The sequence below is a fragment of the Rhodnius prolixus genome, unplaced genomic scaffold, assembly GCF_049639745.1.
Source record: "Rhodnius prolixus isolate KJV_2025 unplaced genomic scaffold, Rpr scaffold_11, whole genome shotgun sequence".
Taxonomy (NCBI): Eukaryota; Metazoa; Arthropoda; class Insecta; order Hemiptera; family Reduviidae; genus Rhodnius; species Rhodnius prolixus.
In genome coordinates, this window is record NW_027411625.1 from 3,002,847 (window position 1) to 3,025,555 (window position 22,709).

Below are 22,709 nucleotides of genomic sequence, written 5' to 3' on the forward strand. Positions count from 1 at the left end.
TTTAGAAGTAAAAAAAGTTTTTTTTTCATTTAGGTTCAGATTTTTTTATTAGAAAAATAACATTTTAATTTATTAATTTAAAAAGTTAAGAGACGTATTTTTTTTTGGTTAGGAGTTTAAAAATAAAGGAAGTGCCCTAAGTTTTTCACACACCTTTGTGCCTCTCTGCAATTTTTTCCATTAAAAACTCTCACTCACACGAATAATTTCTGTTTGTAATGTAATTAAAATTAACTTTTTTACTCCAAATTTTATATTTCATTAAAAGATAGTGAAAATAACAGGGAATACATAGAATAATAAACACAAGTTAAAAAAAAAATTAAAATGTATGTATTTATATGAGAAGAAATATAAAATATGGACATTGTCTTGCTGGACGAGCAAGCAACTAGTCTTATAATAAATGGTGCTTAAAAAGCTTAAAAAAAATGTACTGCTAGTTATTTTGTTTAACAATTTTTACTGTGGTAAAGGAAACTCATAGTATAACCTATTTTGTTATAATTGTAACAAAACAAAATAAAATAAAATTGTCTTTTATGTAATAAATATTAATCCTGATGTTTGTTTTTTATTTTATTTTCAGATACCCACAAAAATCTAAGTACTAGGTTTTAAAATTATTTTACTTTTTTTAAATTATTTTAATAAACGATTTTTGTTTTTTCAAATTATAATAAAAAAAAATCAGCCTATTAACCAAGGATTGTCAAACTGGTGGCCCGCGGGTCACATGCGGCCACCGAGATAATTTTTTAGGCCCACGATGTTCAAAAATTAAGTGAAAATATAAAAAAAATTGTTATGGAGAAATAGCGCTTAGGAGAGATCGAGACAGTACTGTACACACAATTCTGTTAACCTTTTAATTACCAAAGACAAGCGTACACGTGGCCCAGTGCCCTTAATGGGGTGGGGGGGCTGTGGGCTTATATAAACGCGGTGACTGCTTCCGGCGACGTTTAGAAACTCTCAGTGCCACGTAATGTAAACTGATCTCAATAGCGAAACCTTAAAAAGAGCATTCTGGGTTGAGATATTAATCATGCCTATCAAATCAAATCTGTAAATTTAATGAAGCTCGCGTGAATCATGCCTCTTGCACCTAATGCCTCGTCTTTTAAATGATTTTGACAACCATTGTCTAGATTTCTACTTTTTCGTCTCTGTCACCTACTTTTATGGCCAAGGCTAAAACAAATATTAAGGATGATAGCATTCATTTGGAAAATGGATGGCAAAGTAAAAGGGAAAAACTCCAACTTGTCTTCCAGTTCGTCTGGATTTCTACTTTATCTAACGCTGTCGCCTGCTTTTATGGACAGTGCTCAGATAAACAAAGGAGAGCCTTCATTTGGAAAATCTAAGGTAAAATACAACGGAAAAACACAGAATTGGCTTCCTGTTAGTTTAGTTTTCTACATGTTTTGTCTCTGTTATCTAGTATTGAGGCCAAAGCTAAAATATACATAAAGAGTAGCCTTCTTTTGGGAAATGTAAGGTAAAATTCAACGGAAAAATACAGAATTGGGTATCAGTTCGTCTAGATTTCTACTTGTTTTCTCTCTGTTATCTACTACTGATGCTAAAGCTAAAATATACATAAAGGGTAGCCGTCTTTTGGAAAATCTACGTAAAAAACCACGGGAAACTACCGAATTGGCTTCCTGTTCGTCTAGGTTTCTACAGTTTCTGTCTCTGCCACCTAGTTTTATGGCCAGAGCTGAAATAAACATAAAGGGTAGCCTTCTTTTGGAAAATGTAAGGTAAAAAACAATGGAAAAATACGTATTGACTCCCAGTTCGTCTAGATTTCTACTTGTTTTGTCTCTGCTGTCTAGTATTGAGGCCAAAGCTGAAATATACATAAAGGGTAGCCTTCTTTTGGAAAAAGTAAGGTAAAAAACAATGGAAAAATACGTATTGGCTCCCAGTTCGTCTAGATTTCTACTTGTTTTGTCTCTGCTGTCTACTATTGAGGCTAAAGCTAGAATTTACATTAAGGGTAGCTATCTTTTGGAAAATCTAAGGTAATAAATAACGGAAAAATACCGAATGGATATGGGTACTAGTATCTAAACCTCCATTTACTGGAGAATTTTTAATAGTTTTAATCAGGTTCCATTTTATTTAATTGATAAATATGATTAAATAAACGTAAATAACTTGAATAACTTGTTTTCGACCATGTAGTCCTTCATTTAGATTAACTCGTAATGATTAATTCTACCATTTTTAAAATGCTACCTTTGTAGATGTACATTAAAATTAATTTGATATTTATCATAGAAGTATTTCTTTGTAGGTCAACTTTTTATCATTAGTACTACTTTTTAAAAGTATTACTTTTTGTATGATAAACTTAAATTTGAGTCTTCCTCGAATTTTGTAAGTATGGAGACTAGCTGGACGTTATTGAATTGGCCTGTGAACTTTATATTTTTAATGTAACAAATTTCAAATGGATTGTGAGGACTTGTACTTTAAAGGAAATTAATTTTTATAAAGCATTCAATACTTACTAAGTGCGGATTAGCATGACATAACGAGTCTGTATTATTACCTTCTGCATTCTGCAATTTGGTGCTGTGTTAAACTATAATGACAATTTTTATTACAAATAAAGTAAACAATTAGGTATGTTTGTTATGACATAAAAAATAAAGACAGTGTATGAATTGGTAGAGTAACGTTAATTCGGGAGTTTTGTAACCACTAAACTTGCAACTATAAATCTCGCGCGACAATGAAAACGTTATGTTTACGAAAAAGTTATGTCAACTTCCTTATTCGCGTACTAATCTTAAAGATTAGTGGCACGATCTGTGCTGTTCTGAAGATAGAACACTTTTTGCTTAATAATTGAACTTAGGAAGCTTTTTATTTAATAATTACATTTGTTTGGACAATTTATGCGGTTTTTTTTTAAAAAAAGGACAGAGTTGAATGGCTGTAACCAGTAACATTCACATATTATGTGAATGAATAGTTAATGGCATATGCTTCCATATGTCTGGGAAGAACAACTAAACTTCGGAGAAATTCTGAGTTTTATAAAATTCTTTCAAATTGAAAGAGAAAGTTGTAGAGTACATACCATTCTTTTCTTTCCCTATCGGCTTCTCTTAAAAGTAATCTCCTCTTACGAAAGTAAGAAAAACAAACTTCTTTTGCAAGGTTATAAAAAATTAACTACGTCGCTAGCGACAGACATTATTTCACATGATATGTGAAAGGGAATTAGCACAAGGAAATATGGAATGGGCAAAATGTGTATGAGGTTGTTATGTCGATGTGAGACGTGGCGCCAGAACATGGGCGTCACCGCCCGACTGATAGGCGGTGGGTACTTACAAACAACTCAATCTATTCCTCTGTAACCAACTTCAATCATATCTTGGCAACAAGACAACATCATCTGCTCTTCTTCCCATCGAACTTTTATCTGTTATTTCCTCGGAGGCCGCTCATGGAATTGCCTCAAAGTACTAAATATTTGACTAATCCTTGGACATTGATGAGATCCCTTGATTACAAAAAAAAAGTAATGCCTGTAGGTTTGTTTATAAAACGTAAAAAGTAAATTAGATACACAGGATTTTAAGATCATTTGTCCATCCATTTAACTTTGGAACAAGTAAAACAATAATTTGTGCGAAAAATTAACTGGAATTTTTTTTTTTGCAACAATCTAGATCTGATAGATTTTTAAAAAAACTTGCTGAAAATTAGCAAAAGCGGCATTTTCAAAAATTGTTGTTGTTTCCTTTTGGAAACTACGTAGCGCCTAAACGCGTGAACCGATTTTCATGAATGAGGTGTCATTCGATTCGGAATTTTATGTAGTTTATTTTATATGATTCAAAAATGAAACAAGATGCGGCCAAACCACATCAAGTTGCAAGATACTCATCGTATTGATTGATCACTTATGATGATCTAATCAATTGCAGTGTAATAAATGGTCAACATGAATTAGGACATCACAGTCTTCCTTAATAAGGCAAGTAGATCCAAATATCGCCAAGAAAGCAAATAGAATGAGATGATTATCTAGATAAAACTGACATACACGTTATATTAACACCTCGTGATAACATCTCTCTTCTCGTGACCAATAGAGGGTTGTGAGAGCAACTCCCTAGCACATGGGCGTTTCGCTCCCTCTGACAATGGTTCTCTACTTCTTCTGTTACCCGACCACTGACACCTGCGGTCCTCTGAAGAAAACATAATTGATGTTTAATTTCAGGGCGTTTACGCACTCAGTACTGAGAGCACTTTTTCCTCTATGATGAATTTATTCAATTTTGGAGTGCCTTGAAATTTCGAACGCCGACCGCTTTCCATATGCGCTCGGCCTACACTCTCAGAGAATTTCTCAATTTTCTTACATCAAATTCAAGTACTCGTTCATTTCGATTTCTAATTTAAAATTAATTGAAATCGGATTTAGTCAACAGAAGTGAGTCGCTGAGCGTTCTTCAAAGGCTATAAAGAGGGCTCTCGCAAACATTTATCAAGGCTTCTTATAAATTATTATCTTCTGAATGTCCGAGACGCGTATAACATTGCTGAGGTTGTACTCCCAGAGAGTCCCAGTTATACTCCACCTGGCGATGATATCATTATCTTCAATATATGTTCAAAATTATTTTTCAGTCCAGTGCTGAGTATGAGCTCAAAATGCTATTCACCACAACAATCATTTCATCTTTATGTGGAACTATTTTATCAACAAAATCAATATTTAAAAATAAAATAAATTTTAATTCAGAAAAATACAAAATAATTTTGTCGTTGACTTCTTATTCATTAAACTTGAGGACAAAGGATGTTTTCTTTGAATCAGCAGCGTTGTTCCTTATAAGTCCACCTGCAGCGCCTTTATTGGAAGATGGCTGCAATATTTTAATTATCATCTGAAACAAGATTGGGATATATTTGGTTGATCACAACTTTTACATTAAATCTAAGTTAGAAGTCCGTATTTTATATTAAATTTAAATACCATCCCAGGGAATAATATTTTAGACAAAATCGAACTACAGAAAGTAACATTTCAATTAATATATTTTTGATTTTAGATTTTCTGAAAAATGGCTAAACACATTGTTTTTAAACTTGGTATAGTATCAGCTTCTATGAAGACAATTTCCACCTTGAGTACGGAGAAAGGAAATTCTATCTCCGCGGTTAGTAGTTAAGGTTTCAGTCTCTTTACTTCGAAAGACTAGTAAATTTTTTGACGAGGTCACCATCTAACATTAGCTGACCATGGCAGAATCAATTATCATAGACCTTTTTTGGATTTAATGATTTATATTGACGATAGGGAAGTAAAAACAGTTACTGCAAAATAAAGCAATTAGATAAAAGGAATAGTATCGGCTATGTTCATTGAGGACATCGGCGTTTTTGTAAAGGTTTTACTCAGAACGGCTGGCGAACAGTTAAGTACAACAGGTAGTTTGAAAGCAGGCAATTTAAATAAAATTTCATAAAATTTTTCCGGGTTTAATCGAGTGAATAACACGGGAACCATAGAAGAAAAAAGGTTTTGTTTTAATATTTTTGCAGTTTAGTTATTTTAATTATGTTTTCAAAATTTCAGTTTTTAGTTAATTTTTATGTTTTCTTTAAAAATTATAATTCGATTTTATGCCGAACTAAATTTCTGAATTTTTTGCCGTTTTATTTTTATATTGTCATTAAATTTTCGCCTGTACTTCTGCATTAAAAATAACATACCACCTACTCCTAACAATATGATGTTGACCATGGCAGTAAGTCAAATATTTATTTTTGAATTTTGTATACTTATTCCTGAAAAATAAATGGAATATTATTATTATTATTTATAGGAATAACTAATTATCTATCTAATTCTAATAAATTAAAAATGGGTCGTGTAATTTCTGTTTTTATGTAAAAAAAAAAAAAGGGCAATAAAAATGATTGCATAAATTATTGTTCTTTTCTCATCTTTCCAAATCTTTGCAAAAGTAATTAGTTAAAAGTAAAATTAGTTGATAAAAGACATAAATTATTTGAAATAATTTGATTTTATAAACAGTTAGTAATTAGGCTTTAGGAAAGAAAGGTTAAACTAGAGTGCATCCTTGAATTGCTCTCAAAGCACTTATACCCGGCTTTTGAAAGTAAAACAAATGTTCTTAAGTTTCTTGATTTCTTAAAGGCATTCGACTCGATTTTACAAGATTTGTTACTAACGGAATTATCGTTTTATGGAATAAGAGAAGTTACGCTCAAATTGTTTAAATGGGAGAGTTCAAATCATTAGTATTAATGGTCAAAATTCTATTTTGGGAACTCTTCTATTCGTGCTCTTTTTGAACAATATATCTTGCATCGGAAATGTAGAGGTATTTTTTTTGAGGGGGCGTATTGACAGCTGTCATTAGAACCTCCAATTATTATTATTATTTATTATTTTTTTCATTGTATTTAAAGACCAAATTTTTATTTTTACTCATACTTGCTCTCTGTTCATTCAATTAGGTGAACATTAACCAGTTTTTATTTTTAAGAAATGCTAATGTCACGTTATATGTTAAAAGTTTCAGATATGAAAGAATGAAAATGCTTACCTGGCGGATAATTCGGCCAGGTTACTTTCTGGAAGAGTACTCTCTGACACAATAACAAATGGTCATCAGGAGTAGCAGTAGATGAGCAAACATAAAGGAAAAGCCTAGGTTCCTCACCAAGTCCACTTTCTCGCCTATCCAAGCTTTCAGTTTTGTACGGCATCCCTGAAACCAATTTTAAATAGCTTCACTGTAGTGTGTTATGGTATTTTTTTCATTTAAATTACACTCTTTTTTCATGAATTTATATATAAAAATAGAAATTATTGTGTTTAAGAGATATGATGGTTTTTAATTGGTTTTCTGCAACCGCATTGATTGGTTTTAACTTGTACTTAACTTAACATGGAGGTGTGTCTTTTTTTTACAGGACTATCGATTAAATATTTAGGAAAGAAACTGTTCCAACTATCCGAAGTTATCAACCTCCTTAATGACCACAATTAAAAAAAAACTATGTCATATTTATCTAAACTCTTCCAAAAAAAGAATCCGCAGGCTTTCCATATCTAGGAATTTAATTTGTAATAATTTTTCTCTGTTTCTATTTTTATTTATTTTTTTATTAAAATAATTTTTTGTTTTTCAATATTGTTTTATTAGTGTTCAGTTTTGTTTATATTATTGTAAACATTCGGTTTATATTATTGTAATAATAGCAGTCAATGCAGAATACTTCTTTACAAAGATATGCAAAATTATAAAGACCTGTAGCTTCGATTACATTTTTTTTTTTTTAATTAAAATTAGTAAAAAAAAAAATTCTTCTTGGTTACTGTTATTTTTTTATGCTTCCATGAAATGAGATATTTGAACACATATTGAAATTATTAATATACAGTAAAAAATTGGAAGTGTGATGAACTTTTTTTCAATCAAAACCTTGAGAATTTCAGCAAACGAAGCAGTGCAAGTGTTAACACCAAATTCCAATTGTTATAAATAGATTTTGTTGTTTTTGATACATTAATTTTTATTGTTGTTTCATTTAAAAAGAGATTTAGTCCTAAAAGTTATGATTTTTAGAGATACCAATAAGTGTATGTACAGAACAGGTCCGCCTACTGTTAGCGTTGAACGTTCACAATTCTCGGGGTAACCGTAAACGGCAACTTTTCCAACCTATGTACATTGTTACGTAGGGTGCCTTTGTGACGTCGCGTCTATCTCCATTTATAGGCATTTAATAACTCTAGCTTGTTTGTGAATGAATTTGCACCAAATTACAAATATAATAATAAATTTAGATTACTAACTGGAAAACTTTGACGCTGGCGTTCTTAACTGATTTACATTTTATTACATTCATTATTTACATTTTCTCCCCAAATTTTTTTTCTACACAATTGCAGGAGGCGTGGCCCGCATAGCTAAAATCTCTCTCATGTATTGAGTTCGATTACCGGTCTAGGCCTTGGATTTTATTAAAAAATTAATAAAATCAATTTGTAGTAAAGTACGTTTGCTAGTCGCCTCCGTCCACGACCCCTAATTGGTAGTTGGACGTAAAGTCCACCTGCAAAAGTAGGCATTACTTATTTTTTTTTACTTACGAAGCCCTCAAAAATGGGTTTACGAGCTAAATGTTCTAAACAAAAGAGCTAGGCAATTCCTACAGACCCCGTAGATGTTTCAGCGGGTAGTAACGATTCCATGGTTACACGTAGAAATTCTCACTTATTAAACTAAGACACTACACAAATAAACTCGTGGTTACCTTCTTTAGGGTTAATACTGCGGCAAGGGAAGTAAACCCTAAAAATATCTTGGGCCTTTCATAGTAACGGGGATTAAGCGTAGAGTAGATGACCCTACCTTATAAAAACCTATAGTTTAAATTTTCAATCAAGAAAATACCGGTTGCATTTTAAGTATGCGAACCTTGGGAGTTAATGGGGCTATATATTTGTGACAAGTTGGAATTTAAGTTATTTGAAAGTTAAGGATCTGTATGCACATTAGGACAATTTGGCCATATTAAGTTGGTTTTGTTTTGTCATGAACAACGCACTCTATTTGCGCAGATGGTAGGTAACCGAGCGCATTAATGTATAAAAAATGCATCACTAATCAGCGTTAAAAGAGTTTCTATGAGTTAGTAAGTGAGTGAAGGTTCCTTGAGAATGAGAAAAAAACTCTGGAAGAAATTGGAAGTCAAAACATAATATTCCTCTACTTGGTACCCCGGCAATTAGGTCATAGGTATCAGAGAACGCTCGGCCAGGGCGAGGACTTAAAGACTCCTCACGGGATCTAAACCCTTTATGTAGCATTGTAAAGTGCAGCTATCAAAGCAGTGAATAGAAGTGCACAATTAATCACCAGGAATGCTGAGTGCAAACAAGGGCTGCCAGCCATTTAGATGATCGTAGGCCTTTTTAAGGACAACTGCCGACTTGTGAGAACACAAATTCATCACTTTGACCTGGTAACGGATAGCATGTGAGATTCTTTACAGGAAGAAAAGGAAAAAAAACACTGCAATATTGTCTCCATAGTGGAAGGCTATTGTGGCTGAATGTTATACTCATCAAAGAAGGAAAATTGTGCCTTAAATTTTTCACTGATCAATCTGAAAGATAAACAATCTGAAAAATAAACGAAATAGTAGTTTTTGAGAATGGTAAAGTAGATCCTTTGAGTCGCAGGAGCTGTAATGTTTTTCCATTTCAAAGGAATCTAATTTAATCTATGACAGAAGGAACTGCAAGACCAAATAATGCGTACTCCTTCTAGAGCCAAACAAGCGAATCCGTAAAAAGCTCTCTAGGTCCTTTGTACGATATCATAGCAGGACATCTTTTTAGATATACCGCTTTACAGTATATTCATTCTGACCGAAGGCCGATTATTATTGGATATGGTGGGGAATATACAATTTTAAATGTTTATTTTCTGTCTTTGAATTATGTAGACTCTCACTAGATAACTACGCCACAAATAAAGTGGTAACTAATTCTCAAAAAATTGGAAACGATTGTATTTATTTCTGTTACGAACGGTGCGTGTGTTTGTGAGTGCGCGCGCGCTTGTGCGTGTGGGCTGGCTTGCAAAGGAAGTTGGGGAAAGCAGCATACTGGTAAACGTCTCGTCTGGTCGGTTTTGTAAGGTCATCTGCCAATTCACTTCTTACCAGCCGAATTCTAATATTTCCACCTTCACATAGTTCTAATTGGCTTCAATCCAAATCTAACTTTTTTATTGATGACTAGGAGAGAATTTTTAGCATTCACTGTTTACTGATACGATTTATTTGTTCCTTAAATTCAATACCAGTGTGTAAATTCAATTTAAATTTTTCTTAATGAATACAATTTATAATTGCTTTACTAGTATTTTAGTTTACACTCCAAAAAAAATGAGAGTTGCTTTAGATAGGTTCCACTAATTTTTTTCTTTTAAAACTCCACACATACAATGAGGTTTACATATTACAATATTAAAACTGTCCGGTAGGACAGTTGTATAAGGGTTGATCGTCAAAAAGTGCACGAAAAAGCGTAACGTTGAAAAACACCCAACATTGACAATTTTTTTCTCTTTTCCTATAAAAGATAAAATTCCCAAATTTTCTTTAAAATAAAGGGCAAACCCTCCTTTATAACTGTATTTTTTTTGCAACCACCCAGATCTAATAGGTTTCGAGAAAAAAGTTGCCGAAAATGAGCAAAAACGGCTTTTTCAAAAAATGTTCTTGTTCTTGTTGTTGTTGTTCTTGTTGTTACCTTTTTTGTAAACAACGTAGCGCCTAAACGCGTGAACCGATTTTCATGAATGAGGTGTCATTCGATTCGGAATTTTATGTAGATGTGCCTTTTGGGGGTCCCGACGCTGTACATCGAATGGGAGAGGAGTTATTCCCCTTTATGTAAGGCCCCCTCCAAAATTATTATTACTAATTACTCTGTAGATCTTGGCCTGATTTTGATAAAATTTGGTAGGATGATAGGGTTAGGGCTCCCCTACGTAACATTAAAGCGGCGATCAGCTCTTACACTTGTTAAGGGGAAGTATAGCAATCGTTTCAAATTATTGACACGTGAACCGATTTTTATTAATGAAGTGTCATTCAAATCGAAATTTTATCTCTTTAACAAAAACTTACAGTTTAAAATGTTAAGTATAAGGGTTGATTAAACGCCAAAAGGTACACAAATCAGCAAGCACCCAACATTTCATTAATTCTTCATTAATATTTAAGTAATTTTACTGCATTAATATTCATTAATATTTTTTAGAATTTATTAGATGTCACAGACCCTTATGCTGGCCATTTTCGTCTACAAAATATTTGTTCAAGTAGCACTGTATATTGACTGTAATATCTAGTTATTTATAATAATCAAACTATTAATTACAGGTTAAAAAGAAAAACGTTATAAAAAATAAAAAAAAATTATGAGGCTAAAAAATTCAAAACTTTTTTTTATAAAAAAAAATGTAATATGTAATATAAAGTAAATAAGATATGTATATTTTTAGGACAGCTAATTATTCCAGTATTTTACTATAAGTAAAATTAAATTACAATAGAGAAATCAATAATTGTTGTTGAATAATCTACTTGTTATAACTGTGTGTTATTTGTGCTCTCGAATATTTCGGTAAGACGAATTCAAGACAGTAGCCTACTCTAACTTTGTCTTTTTCTACTTTAACATGCATGTACATATGTGTGATTTATCATAATTATAACAAAAAAATATTATAAATGAAGTGGCCAGCATAAGGGTCTGTGACATCTAATAAATTCTAAAAAATATTAATGAATATTAATGCAGTAAAATTACTTAAATATTAATGAAGAATTAATGAAATGTTGGGTGCTTGCTGATTTGTGTACCTTTTGGCGTTTAATCAACCCTTATACTTAACATTTTAAACTGTAAGTTTTTGTTAAAGAGATTTTTGTACCTTTTGGATAGATTTTCCTTTTTGTCTATTTTACAAAGTTACATATCTGCTTTACAGATTTTTTTAAATTTGGAATAAGCAATTCTATTATTATAACCTGATAAGATGGTAAGTCGGAACCGTAACTACCACTAGAGAGATCTTTTTAAAGAATGATTATCGTTAAGGTCCCCCAAACCATCCTCAGTAACAACTTTTTTTGAAAAAGCGTTTTGAATAACATAGGAAGGTATTTGTGCGTGAATAGCAAAATTAAACTGCGATTTCATTACTTCCTTTTAAGAGGAGTAAGAAAAATAAACTGCGATTGCAGAACTTCTAGGCAAAGAGGCAAAGATTTTTTAATCGAACGACAATTCATTGATTTAAATCGGTTCACTCATTGATAATTTAAACGATTGCAGTACTTCCTCTTAGTAGGTGCAAGAGCATCAGCAATGTAGAGGAGCTTTAACCACTTATTCGAGCTGAATTTTATCAAAATCGGACTAAGCGTTATAGAAATATTGGTAATAATAGTTTTAGAAAGGGCCTTATTTGGGTGGGGCAAACTCCCCTCCTTATGAGGCACGGCGTCGAGACTTTTAAAGTGCAAATCTGTACAAAATTTCGATTCGAATGACATTTCATTCATGAAAATCGGTTCACGTGTCGATAATTTGAAACGATTCCTATACTTCCCCTTAACAAGTGTAAGAGCTGATCGCCGCTTTAATGTTACGTAGGGGAGCCCTAACCCTATCATCCTACCAAATTTTATCAAAATCGGGCCAAGATTTACAGAGTAATTAGTAATAATAATTTTGGAGGGGGCCTTACATAAAGGGGGCTAACTCCTCTCCCATTCGATGTACATGGTCGAGACCCCCAAAAGGCACATCTACATAAAATTCCGAATCGAATGACACCTCATTCATGAAAATCGGTTCGCGCGTTTAGGCTGTACGTTGTTTACAAAAAAGGTAACAACAACAACAACAACAACAAGAACAAGAACAAGAACATTTTTTGAAAAAGCCGTTTTTGCTCATTTTCGGCAACTTTTTTCACGAAACCTATTAGATCTGGGTTGTTGCAAAAAAATTACAGCTATAAAGGAGGATTTGCCCCATATTTTAAAGAAAATTTGGGAATTTTTTCTTTAGTAGAAAAAGAGAAAAAAATTGTCAAAGTTGGGTGTTTTTCAACGTTACGCTTTTTCGTGCACTTTTTGACGATCAACCCTTATACAACTGTCCTACCGGACAGTTTTAATACAGATTTGCACTTTAGAAGTCTCGGCACCGTGCCTCATAAGGAGGGGAGTTTGCCCCACCCAAATAAGGCCCTTTCTAAAACTATTATTACCAATATTACTATAACGCTTAGTCCGATTTTGATAAAATTCAGCTCGAATAAGTGGTTAAAGCTCCTCTACGTTGCTGATTCTCTTGCTCCTACTAAGAGGAAGTACTGCAATCGTTTAAATTATCAATGAGTGAACCGATTTAAATCAATGAATTGTTCGATTAAAAAATCTTTGCCTCTTTGCCTTTTAGGGAGAAGTACTGCAATCCTAGTTTATTTTTCTTACTCCTCTTAAAAGGAAGTACTGAAATCGCAGTTTAATTTTGCTATTTACGTACAAATACCTTCCTATGTTATTCAAAACGCTTTCTCAAAAAAATTGTTATTGAGGATGGTTTGGGAGCCGCAACTACAATCATTCTTTAAAAAGATCTCTCCAGTGGTAGTTAACACCTTATCAGGTTATAATGATAGAATTGCTTATTCCAAATTTTAAAAAAATCTGTAAAGCAGATATGTAACTTTGCAAAATAGACAAAAAGGAAAATCTATCCAAAAGGTACAAAAATCTCCTTAACAAAAACTTACAGTTTAAAATGTTAAGTATAAGGGTTGATTAAACGCCAAAAGGTACACAAATCAGCGAGTACCCAACATTTCATTAATACTTCATTAATATTTAAGTAATTCTACTGCATTAATTTTCATTAATAAGTTATTTTTTAGAATTTATTAGATATCACAGACCCTTATGCTGGCCACTTCATTTATAATATTTTTTTGTTATAATTATGATAAATCACATATACGTACATGCATGTTAAAGTAAAGATAAAGTTAGAGTAGGCTACTGTCTTGAATTCGTCTTACCGAAATATTCGTGAGCACAATTAACACACAGTTAATAACAAGTAGATTATTAAACAATAATTATTCATTTCTCTATTGTAATTTAATTTAGTCCCCCTAATTTTACTTATAGTAAAATTCTGGAATAATTAGATTTCCTAAAAGTATGCATATCTTATTTACTTTATATTACATATATACAACATTGTGGGAAGTATGTGGGGGACCGCCTGAATATTATTGTGATTAAAAAATGTAACCTTCTAGTCGGCTAGGCGGTAAAAAAACAATATGTATATGTGATTCATGTACCACGTTGCTAATTGTAACAAGATATAAAAATAAAGAGTTTTTGTGGTGTTCTGCATATTTTTGTGATTAGAATTGATTGTAAATACTAGTAAAACCCACAATTGGTGACCCCGACGTGATTAAATATCCAAGAAAAATCAATTGTTCCACACCAAAAACAGATTTACTAAGATTGATTCGAAGACCAAAACTATTTAATCTTTTAAAAACTTTTTTCAACTAAATATTCTTTGAAATATATATTAAATTTTACATAATCATAAAGCTAATTGTCCATTTTAATCAATTATATTGAAAATAAGTTGGATAATTCAATTTTATTTTAATAATTTAATAGTAAATTTACTTACAAATCATATTCATCTCATTGCATGGCCACGGACTATGAACTGTACGGAACTGCCATCTCAAGGAAGTAGAATATAGAATAATTTTAATTAAAAATTTAACTATTTGATATAGAATTTGAACAAAATTATTTTGTTTTAATTAATTTATTGTAATTTATTATTAATTTTTAAAAAAATTTATTTTATAGATACGAACAAAATAAAAATTGCGAAACAGGAATTTCAATATTTATTAGATCATAATATTATAAGGCCATCAAAATCACAGTGGGCCAGTCCCATTCATATGGTTAAAAAGAAGAATGGACAATGGCGAATATGTGGAGATTATAGGAGATTAAATGACCGGACGTTACCGGATAGATATCCAATCCCCCGAATAGAGGACGTTAATGAAATTTTAACTAACAAGAAGTTATTTTCTAAAATTGACCTTCATCAGGCATACTATCAAATACCTCTCGCTGAAGAGGATAAACAAAAATCTGCCGTTATAACGCCATTTGGCTTATATGAATTTAACTTTATTTTTATATCTTGTTACAATTAGCAACGTGGTACATGAATCACATATACATATTGTTTTTTTACCGCCTAGCCGACTAGAAGGTTACATTTTTTAATCACAATAATATTCAGGCGGTCCCCCACAAGTACACCTAGATTGAGAATGTAATTGAAGAAAACTATATTATTTGCGATAAAGCCAGATAATTATTACCTATGATTATAAACGTTTGACTACTTCATAAAATAACAATTACTTTAATCGAAGAATGAACTTAAACCGAGGATTTTTATTTAAGAAATAAAAATAAATAAATAAAATAAACAAAATCATTGATGTAAGTTGGTGTAAGCATTTTTTTAAACAAGGTTTTGAATTTTTTAGCCTCATATTTTTATTTTATTTTTTATAATGTTTTTCTTTTTAACCTGTAATTAATAGTTTGATTATTATAAATAACTAGATATTACAGTCAATCTACAGTGCTACTTGAACATATATTTTGTAGACGAAAATGGCCAGCATAAGGGTCTGTGACATCTAATAAATTCTAAAAAATAACTTATTAATGAAAATTAATGCAGTAGAATTACTTAAATATTAATGAAGTATTAATGAAATGTTGGGTACTCGCTGATTTGTGTACCTTTTGGCGTTTAATCAACCCTTATACTTAACATTTTAAACTGTAAGTTTTTGTTAAGGATAATTTTTATAATTTGGTTGCACAATTCCATCAACACTGGTAAGTACTTAATGTAAATAAAAAAACAGTCTCAGATCTAACCCTCCACAGTGACCTTAAAATCCTTTTTGCCTACCATATCAATTACATCCCGCTACAAAATTTCATGATTCCTCATCTGTCTATCCCAACCCACTTACACGAAGACTGTACTCTCACACTAACCCCGATAATCCTCTAGAACAGCGTTCCGCAACTTTTGGTGTCTATCGATCCATTTTTAAACACCCACAATCCAAAATTGGGTCGCGCCTCAGTGGTTGCGATTCGCTGCTCTAGAAGACTAAAACGCCGCTGGCCCAAAGATTAAACTATCCGTCAAAGAAAATTATAACTGGGGCCTTCAAACTATTTAATGCTTGGCAACATTACATTGCCAAAAGTCTGGATTTTAACACAATCCGATGCAGATATAATGTTGCGCAGAGTCAAATTGCACCTTATTACTTTGGATTTATCGACTGATGCGTGTGAGTAAGTTGGTAAACAGGCAAAAGCTAGCAATCAGCAATATACTTCTGTTACAATGTGGATGCGTGACTGTAGCCTTTATTACGAATGTTGTCCTACTTAGATAAAGCAAACAGTTTACTTCCATGCGAGAATTTAATTAAAAAAATTCTTTTTCATTTCATCTCTCACATGAAATCGTTTTAGATTTCATATGGAGCATTCAACTAACCAGTGGCGCCTACGAAAAAAAAAAATGTAGGACGGAGAAGGTCAAATCTAATGGAACTAGCCAACCAAATCGGAAATTTGGGACATAAGGGGGCGCGAAATGGGTGGCCACCTAGGGCATCAACTTTTAGAGAACGCTAGAGTTACCCAAAGAAACAAGTCTGTAAAACAAAAACTGTTTCATGAGGTTAAAGACAAATATAATTAAATTTTCCAAAATATTTACACTTGAAATTTAATTCAATAATGAAATTCTCTGCAAACTTGTTTCTTTTTAACAAACATGGCCGCTACTAACAACAAACTTAATTTTGTAAAGTGACTCTTCCAATTATGCAATACAGGTAACTCCATTTACCTCTAACCGGAGTATCATCCGTTCATTTGAGCATTGTTGATCATAATAAGACGTTAGGACCACCGCAATGAACTAGAAAGACACTTTTACAAATAAAACTAAACCACCCTTGATACCAAACAAAGCTATAAGAAGCTCTTAAGGAAAAGAAAGTCTTTAAAAAAAACAGTAGCTGGATTCGAACCCGGGATCTCCTTAATTAATCCTTAATCCTTATCTACTTGGGTATGTTATAGATAAGCTGTTATAGAAAAGAAAAAAAAAACATTCAATAAATCATAGGGAGAATGTGACTTTTAAAAAAACTAGAAGCACCTAAAATATATTTTGAGAGGTTTGAAAAGAGGTTACACCACTAAGTATAACTTTTATCATTTAGACCTCTTCTTTGTATAATGTTGATACAAAAAAACTAAATATTAGAGATCAGCTTCGAGCTATAACATCCCGAGACCCCTAATTACGCAACAACTATTTTAGGCCCAGCTAGCTTAAACAAACCTATCTTTACAAACAATTCTCTCCATGTTAAAGAAAACTAATTTTTCTAAAATGAGGAATACACATACTTAAATTGAATATTCTATCAATCTAACTATTGCAAAAATAAGATAACTTGAAACTTGAGTGATGGACGGCCTACCTCTTTTCTATTCGCTGTTAAAAATCGCATTAATTTTTGACCAAATGTTGATTTAAAAAAGAATCTGTAAACTTAAAGACAAATATTGACTTAAATATCGGAATAATAATCGTACAAGCAGTTAAAGTAGGTAAAAATAAACGTGCGCCAGAGACTGAAAGTGGAGTTATGTAAGGAATTTATTTCGCCATTAAGCCATTATCTAAATATAAAATTCTAGGCTAAATATATGAAAACTAGAAAGATGATACTCTCTATTATTTATTGAATCAAAAAGAATTTGTAGTTTTATCCTGACCTATTATCGTTTTATTGAGACGAATAAAATATTTTTCAAATTAAAATAATATCTTACCTATAGTCAAACGGCAGATATATTTGTATTTTTAACAAATTACAAATTTGTATATTTTTATATACAATAATTTTGCTGCTAATAGATAGTTCTTAGAAATTATCAAATTACACAACAATAGATTATGTTGAGTGTTGGCAAATTGGGAAAAATTTGTTTCATTCTACGGCAATTATTCGAATATCAAGAGGTACTATAAAATAAAAATATATTACAGTCACGTTAAACAGTTTTTTTTCAGTTGTTTCATTCTGTTTGAAACAATCGTAACATATTTAATTATATTGTTGTTCTTAAGAAGACTTAAATATATGTAATTCGAAACAATGGCAAAGAGCGAAACAAAAATTCTCTCCTCGATTAACTCTTTTTTTGCTGTTACACGTTTCAATTGTTATATTTGAAACAAAACAATAAAGTGAGATTAGAAATAGGAAATAGTAAAAATTACACATTATGTGATTAAAAAAAATCTAAATGTTGGTTATCCTCAAAATAATACTATTATTATTTTACGGATTATAATGAACTTAGATAGCATGATTATAGCTTGTTTTTTTTAAGGTGCTTAAAAGATAAAAACGAGCACTTAAGCGGTTTTAACAACTTTCTACGAATTATTTGGTGTTTTGTTTGCACTCAATAAAAGTAATTAATGTTTTTAAAGAACCTTTGTAAGAAGATTATAAGAAAGGATTATTATCTAAATTTAATAATGAAAACATAGATTCTGTGAATAATTTTCTACTCTTTAAAAAAAAGAATGTACCAACAAAGAAATGGAAAGTTAAAAACCAGATCAAGAAAAAAGTATTAGAAAAATTTAACTGACACTGAATCGAAAATTTATTAAGATCCCATTACTCAAAGTAATTATAGAATAAGCAAGGACGAATATTATGTGCAGTAAAGATAAAATTGGTCTTTCTAGGTTAATTTACAAATCGGAACATAGCATTTTGGTTGTGTTTTATAATATGAAATTGATTAAATGAATTTATTAAAATTATTTTTTTTTTTATAATAATGCACCTGAACTCATGCGCAAATCTACCCAATTGCTGTAAACACCGTTATGTTACTAGATGTTGAGACTGGCAATACTCAATAAATATAAAACAAGGTTATGAGCCGACATATCGAATTTCTGGACAAGAACAGAGAAGCTAATAAAATTGATAGATGTCCCCCTCTTCATACATACGAGGTGTGTTCAAAAAGTAACGGGAATTTTTAAATTTCGCGGGTTTGGAGAGTCTGATTGTAAAATTTTTTTTTTTATTATGTTGGTACACATGCCCCTGAAGTACGATAAAATTTTCAGTAATATTCATTGTTTACTTTTTAAGTGGCAGCCGTTAAGGTTAGACGTGTTTTTCGAGCTTGGCGATTTTTGTTTGTTAAAAAAAATGGATCAAAGAATTTGTATTAAATTTTGCGTAAAAAATGAAATAAAGTGTGTGAAATGTTAATAAAGGCATATGGTGAGTCTGCTATGAGTAAAACAAGGATTTACGAGTGGTATAAGCGTTTCCAAGATGGCCGCGAAAACGTTGAAGATGACGAACGACCTGGACGTCCAAGCACATCAACAACCGATGAAAACGTGAAAAAAGTGAAAGAAATGGTTATGAACGATCGCCGAATCACAATCAGAGAAGTCGCTGATGATGTTGCCATATCAATTGGCTCATGCCATGAAATTTTTTCGGATGTTTTGGGTATGAAACGTGTGGCAGCAAAATTTGTTCCAAAATTGTTGAATTTCGAACAAAAACAGCGGAGAATGGAAGTTGCTCAAGAGTCACTCAATGAAGTCGACAACGATGCGGATCTACTGAAACGTGTTATAACAGGTGACGAAACATGGGTTTACGGATATGATGTCGAAACTAAGGCTCAATCGTCCCAGTGGAGGCATTCTGGATCGCCAAGACCGAAAAAGGCTCGACAAGTTCGGTCGAATGTGAAGGTTATGCTCACTGTGTTCTTCGATTTTAATGGCATAGTGCATCATGAATTCTTGCCACAAGGTCAAACAATCAATAAGGAGTACTACCTACAAGTTCAACGCCGTTTGCGTGAAGCAATCCGAAAAAAACGCCCGGATTTGTGGCAAAACAATTCATGGATTTTGCACCACGATAATGCACCTGCTCACACTTCATTGCTTGTTCGTGAATTCGTAAACTTTAACGATGCCCCAGCCTCCATATTCGCCAGACATGGCTCCATGGGACTTTTTTCTATTTCCAAACATAAAGAGAACATTAAAAGGCCGTCGTTTTACAAGCATAGATGACATTAAAAGCGAATCGCTGAAAGAGCTGAAAGCTATCACAAAGATCGAGTTTCAGAAGTGTTTCGAGGATTGGAAAAAGCGCTGGCACAAGTGTATTGTATGCGAAGGGGACTACTTTGAAGGCGACAATATTAATGTAGATGAATAAATAAATATTTTTTTCAAAAAACGAAAATTCCCGTTACTTTTTGAACACACCTCGTATGTATTCCACACTCAAGCAATAAAAAAATACACTCGAGGCTAAGCAGTCCTACGAAACAACAAATTCCTGAGAAGCTGGCTAAAAACTCTTTAAAACTACTTGAGCTATCTATCATACCTAATTCTGCTGCCAAAAAACTAAATTACTAAGATGCACCACCCAAGACAATTTTTCCTTTTTATTCATCGTAACAGAGCCACTTCTGCCACTTTTTAAAAGTATTATATGCACTCATATAATCTAGCAGTAAAAGAAATATATTGTTTATTACTTCAACGTGAAATCAAAGGGATAATTTTAGGTTCATACTATTTCCACTGTATTTGAAGAGAAATTAGGTAGACAACTTTAAAGTTTGAAAGAGAAATTTTGGAAAAGTATTCGATTGCATGCCTATGAGTCAAAATTCAGGATACGCCAAGTAAATGGAAATAAGTCGTTGAAGCCAAAAAATACTCCATAAACTCGCATTTAGGCTTACGAATTTAATTCGAAATCTTAAAATTAGAAGTGACAACAGTATAAATACAAAAAACCTTCTCATGATTCGACTTGTTTTCAGCCTATTCTGTTCATACAAACTTACAAATATTTCCAGACTATATTCAAAAACATTTTTATCTAAATCAATCTAGATTAAGAGATCTTTTTTTCCAGTTTAGAAAATTTGGATCAATCGCAAAACTTGATCCTTTTATTTTGAAGTGAAAAGTAATTAAAGAAATGGATGTACACAACGTTTTTAAAGGGTAACCTTACCGTTGTTGATCCAGTCTGTTTACTCTGGCCCTCTGATCAATACTCACCGAGGCCATCCTAGCATGCAGGTAGTATACTCTCTGAAAAGACTAACAGATAACATATCCCTCTACCCGATTTACAACCTCACGACATAGTCTTGCTGCTGCTACAACAGTTATACAATGGACTGAATTTCTTTAAATTTACCCTGATTTAGTAGTTCTTAATTTAACATACATATGTTGTGGCGTCGGACATACATCATTTTAACATAGTTTTGATATTCTTATTGCTTCTCATACAAAGTTATCGATTAAAATAGGTCAACTTTATTTATTATTTTTATTTTGAATAAATTTTTCTTTGAGGTTATGATTTTAAGTCCAAAAATATTGTTGGGATTTAAATTTAGTTTACCCCTAAAGAATTCAAGCAACTCATTCCTAATCTTATGACAGAAAAAAGACAGTTATGATACCATTACGTCAAATATCCTTCAATAACAACCTAGAAAAGCCACTATCTTTATCCTATATTACTCGGTACTACCTATTTCCCCATCGACTGGATTCCTCAGAACGAATGATCCTCAAACCCAATAAGTCAACCAATTTTCACAGCTCCGAAAGATCTATTGGTCTCCCATCTTTAATTAGGAAATTATTTGAAAGCAACAAAATAAATCCCTAATCACCAATACTGCTTTTGGTGTTGTTACTTGACAATTCAGCTTACATCGTATCTTGCCTCATCCTTTTAGCTGTAACAGTAGTATGTCCTAGAATATTCTTGGATATTTCTCAAGCTTTTGACCGGATAAAATACCTTTATAAGTAATCTGAGTTATGGATTGGTTGCTTAATCTCAGTAAGGAAGCATTTGAAGATATTTAAATGGTATTACAAAGCATTTGAGTAATTTCTTTTTTGTTTTATATTTGAAATGTTTTGTTCATAAACACAGTAATTGATCTTTAAGTACTTTCTCTGCCGAATAAGACATAGTTCATCCGACAATAAGAGTTTGTTAATAGATCTTTTATATTTAATTTATTCAATAACTACGTCCGTGATTTGTGTGGGCTGTCCAACACTGAATCAAGTTTGTAACAATCGAATGAGTCAGCCATAAGAAACCTAACAAGTCTCTCTCGGCTATACATATGACCATATATGGGCCGGTATCCAAGGTCAGAGTGGGGCCCACTTCAGACTTAGGCTAGCTGATAACAGCGTTTGAATCTACCACTATTTACCCCGAATCATGTGCTCTTTAATCTTCACACTACCGTAAATCATACATGCCGTTTATTGGCCCAAAAATGGACTTTTTATCTGGGAATATTATACTTTATTTTTTTTAATGATTTAAGGCGCGTCAACATCTAAGGTTATTGGCGCCCGGAGCTTTTTCCAGTGCACTGCCGGCCTCCGGACAGTGCTCTCTCGTTACAGACAACACTGTCCATCACCGGACAGTGAGCTGTAAGAAGCTCCTAGGAAGAGAAAATCTAAGGGTCAGCAGCTGGATTCGAACCCGGGACCTCCGCGTGGGAGTCCAGTATGCTAACCTCATAGCTAATCCCTTCCCTTATATATTATAATAATATATACTAATATATATATATATAATAATATACTCTAATCCCTTAGAGTATATTATACTCTAACGACTTTTGTCTTGTTGTAGTTTTAACCATTAAAACTAAATTAGTTTTAATATAGAATAGATACTTAATTCAAAAATATGTATACATACGTTTTTTTTTACATCTGGAGTTTCAGTTTTCACTATAACCTCCAAACTATTTACTGTTAAAGGTTCAAAAAGGTTAGACCAGCAAAT

General features: G+C 32.2%; 1 protein-coding gene across 1 annotated transcript in view; it reads right to left on the reverse strand.

Annotated features, from left to right (window-relative positions):
• Window positions 1-4,752: 4,752 nt before the first annotated feature.
• Tsp68C (Tetraspanin 68C) overlaps window positions 4,753-22,709 on the reverse strand; it is a 49,053-nt gene continuing 31,096 nt past the window's right edge. Inside the window, exons 5-6 of the mRNA XM_074137667.1 lie at window positions 6,615-6,779; window positions 4,753-4,925 (exon numbers count right to left, since the gene is read on the reverse strand). Of these exons, the coding sequence (XP_073993768.1) occupies window positions 6,636-6,779 (144 nt within the window). The 3' untranslated portion in view covers window positions 4,753-4,925; window positions 6,615-6,635. The remainder of the gene's footprint in view (window positions 4,926-6,614; window positions 6,780-22,709) is intronic.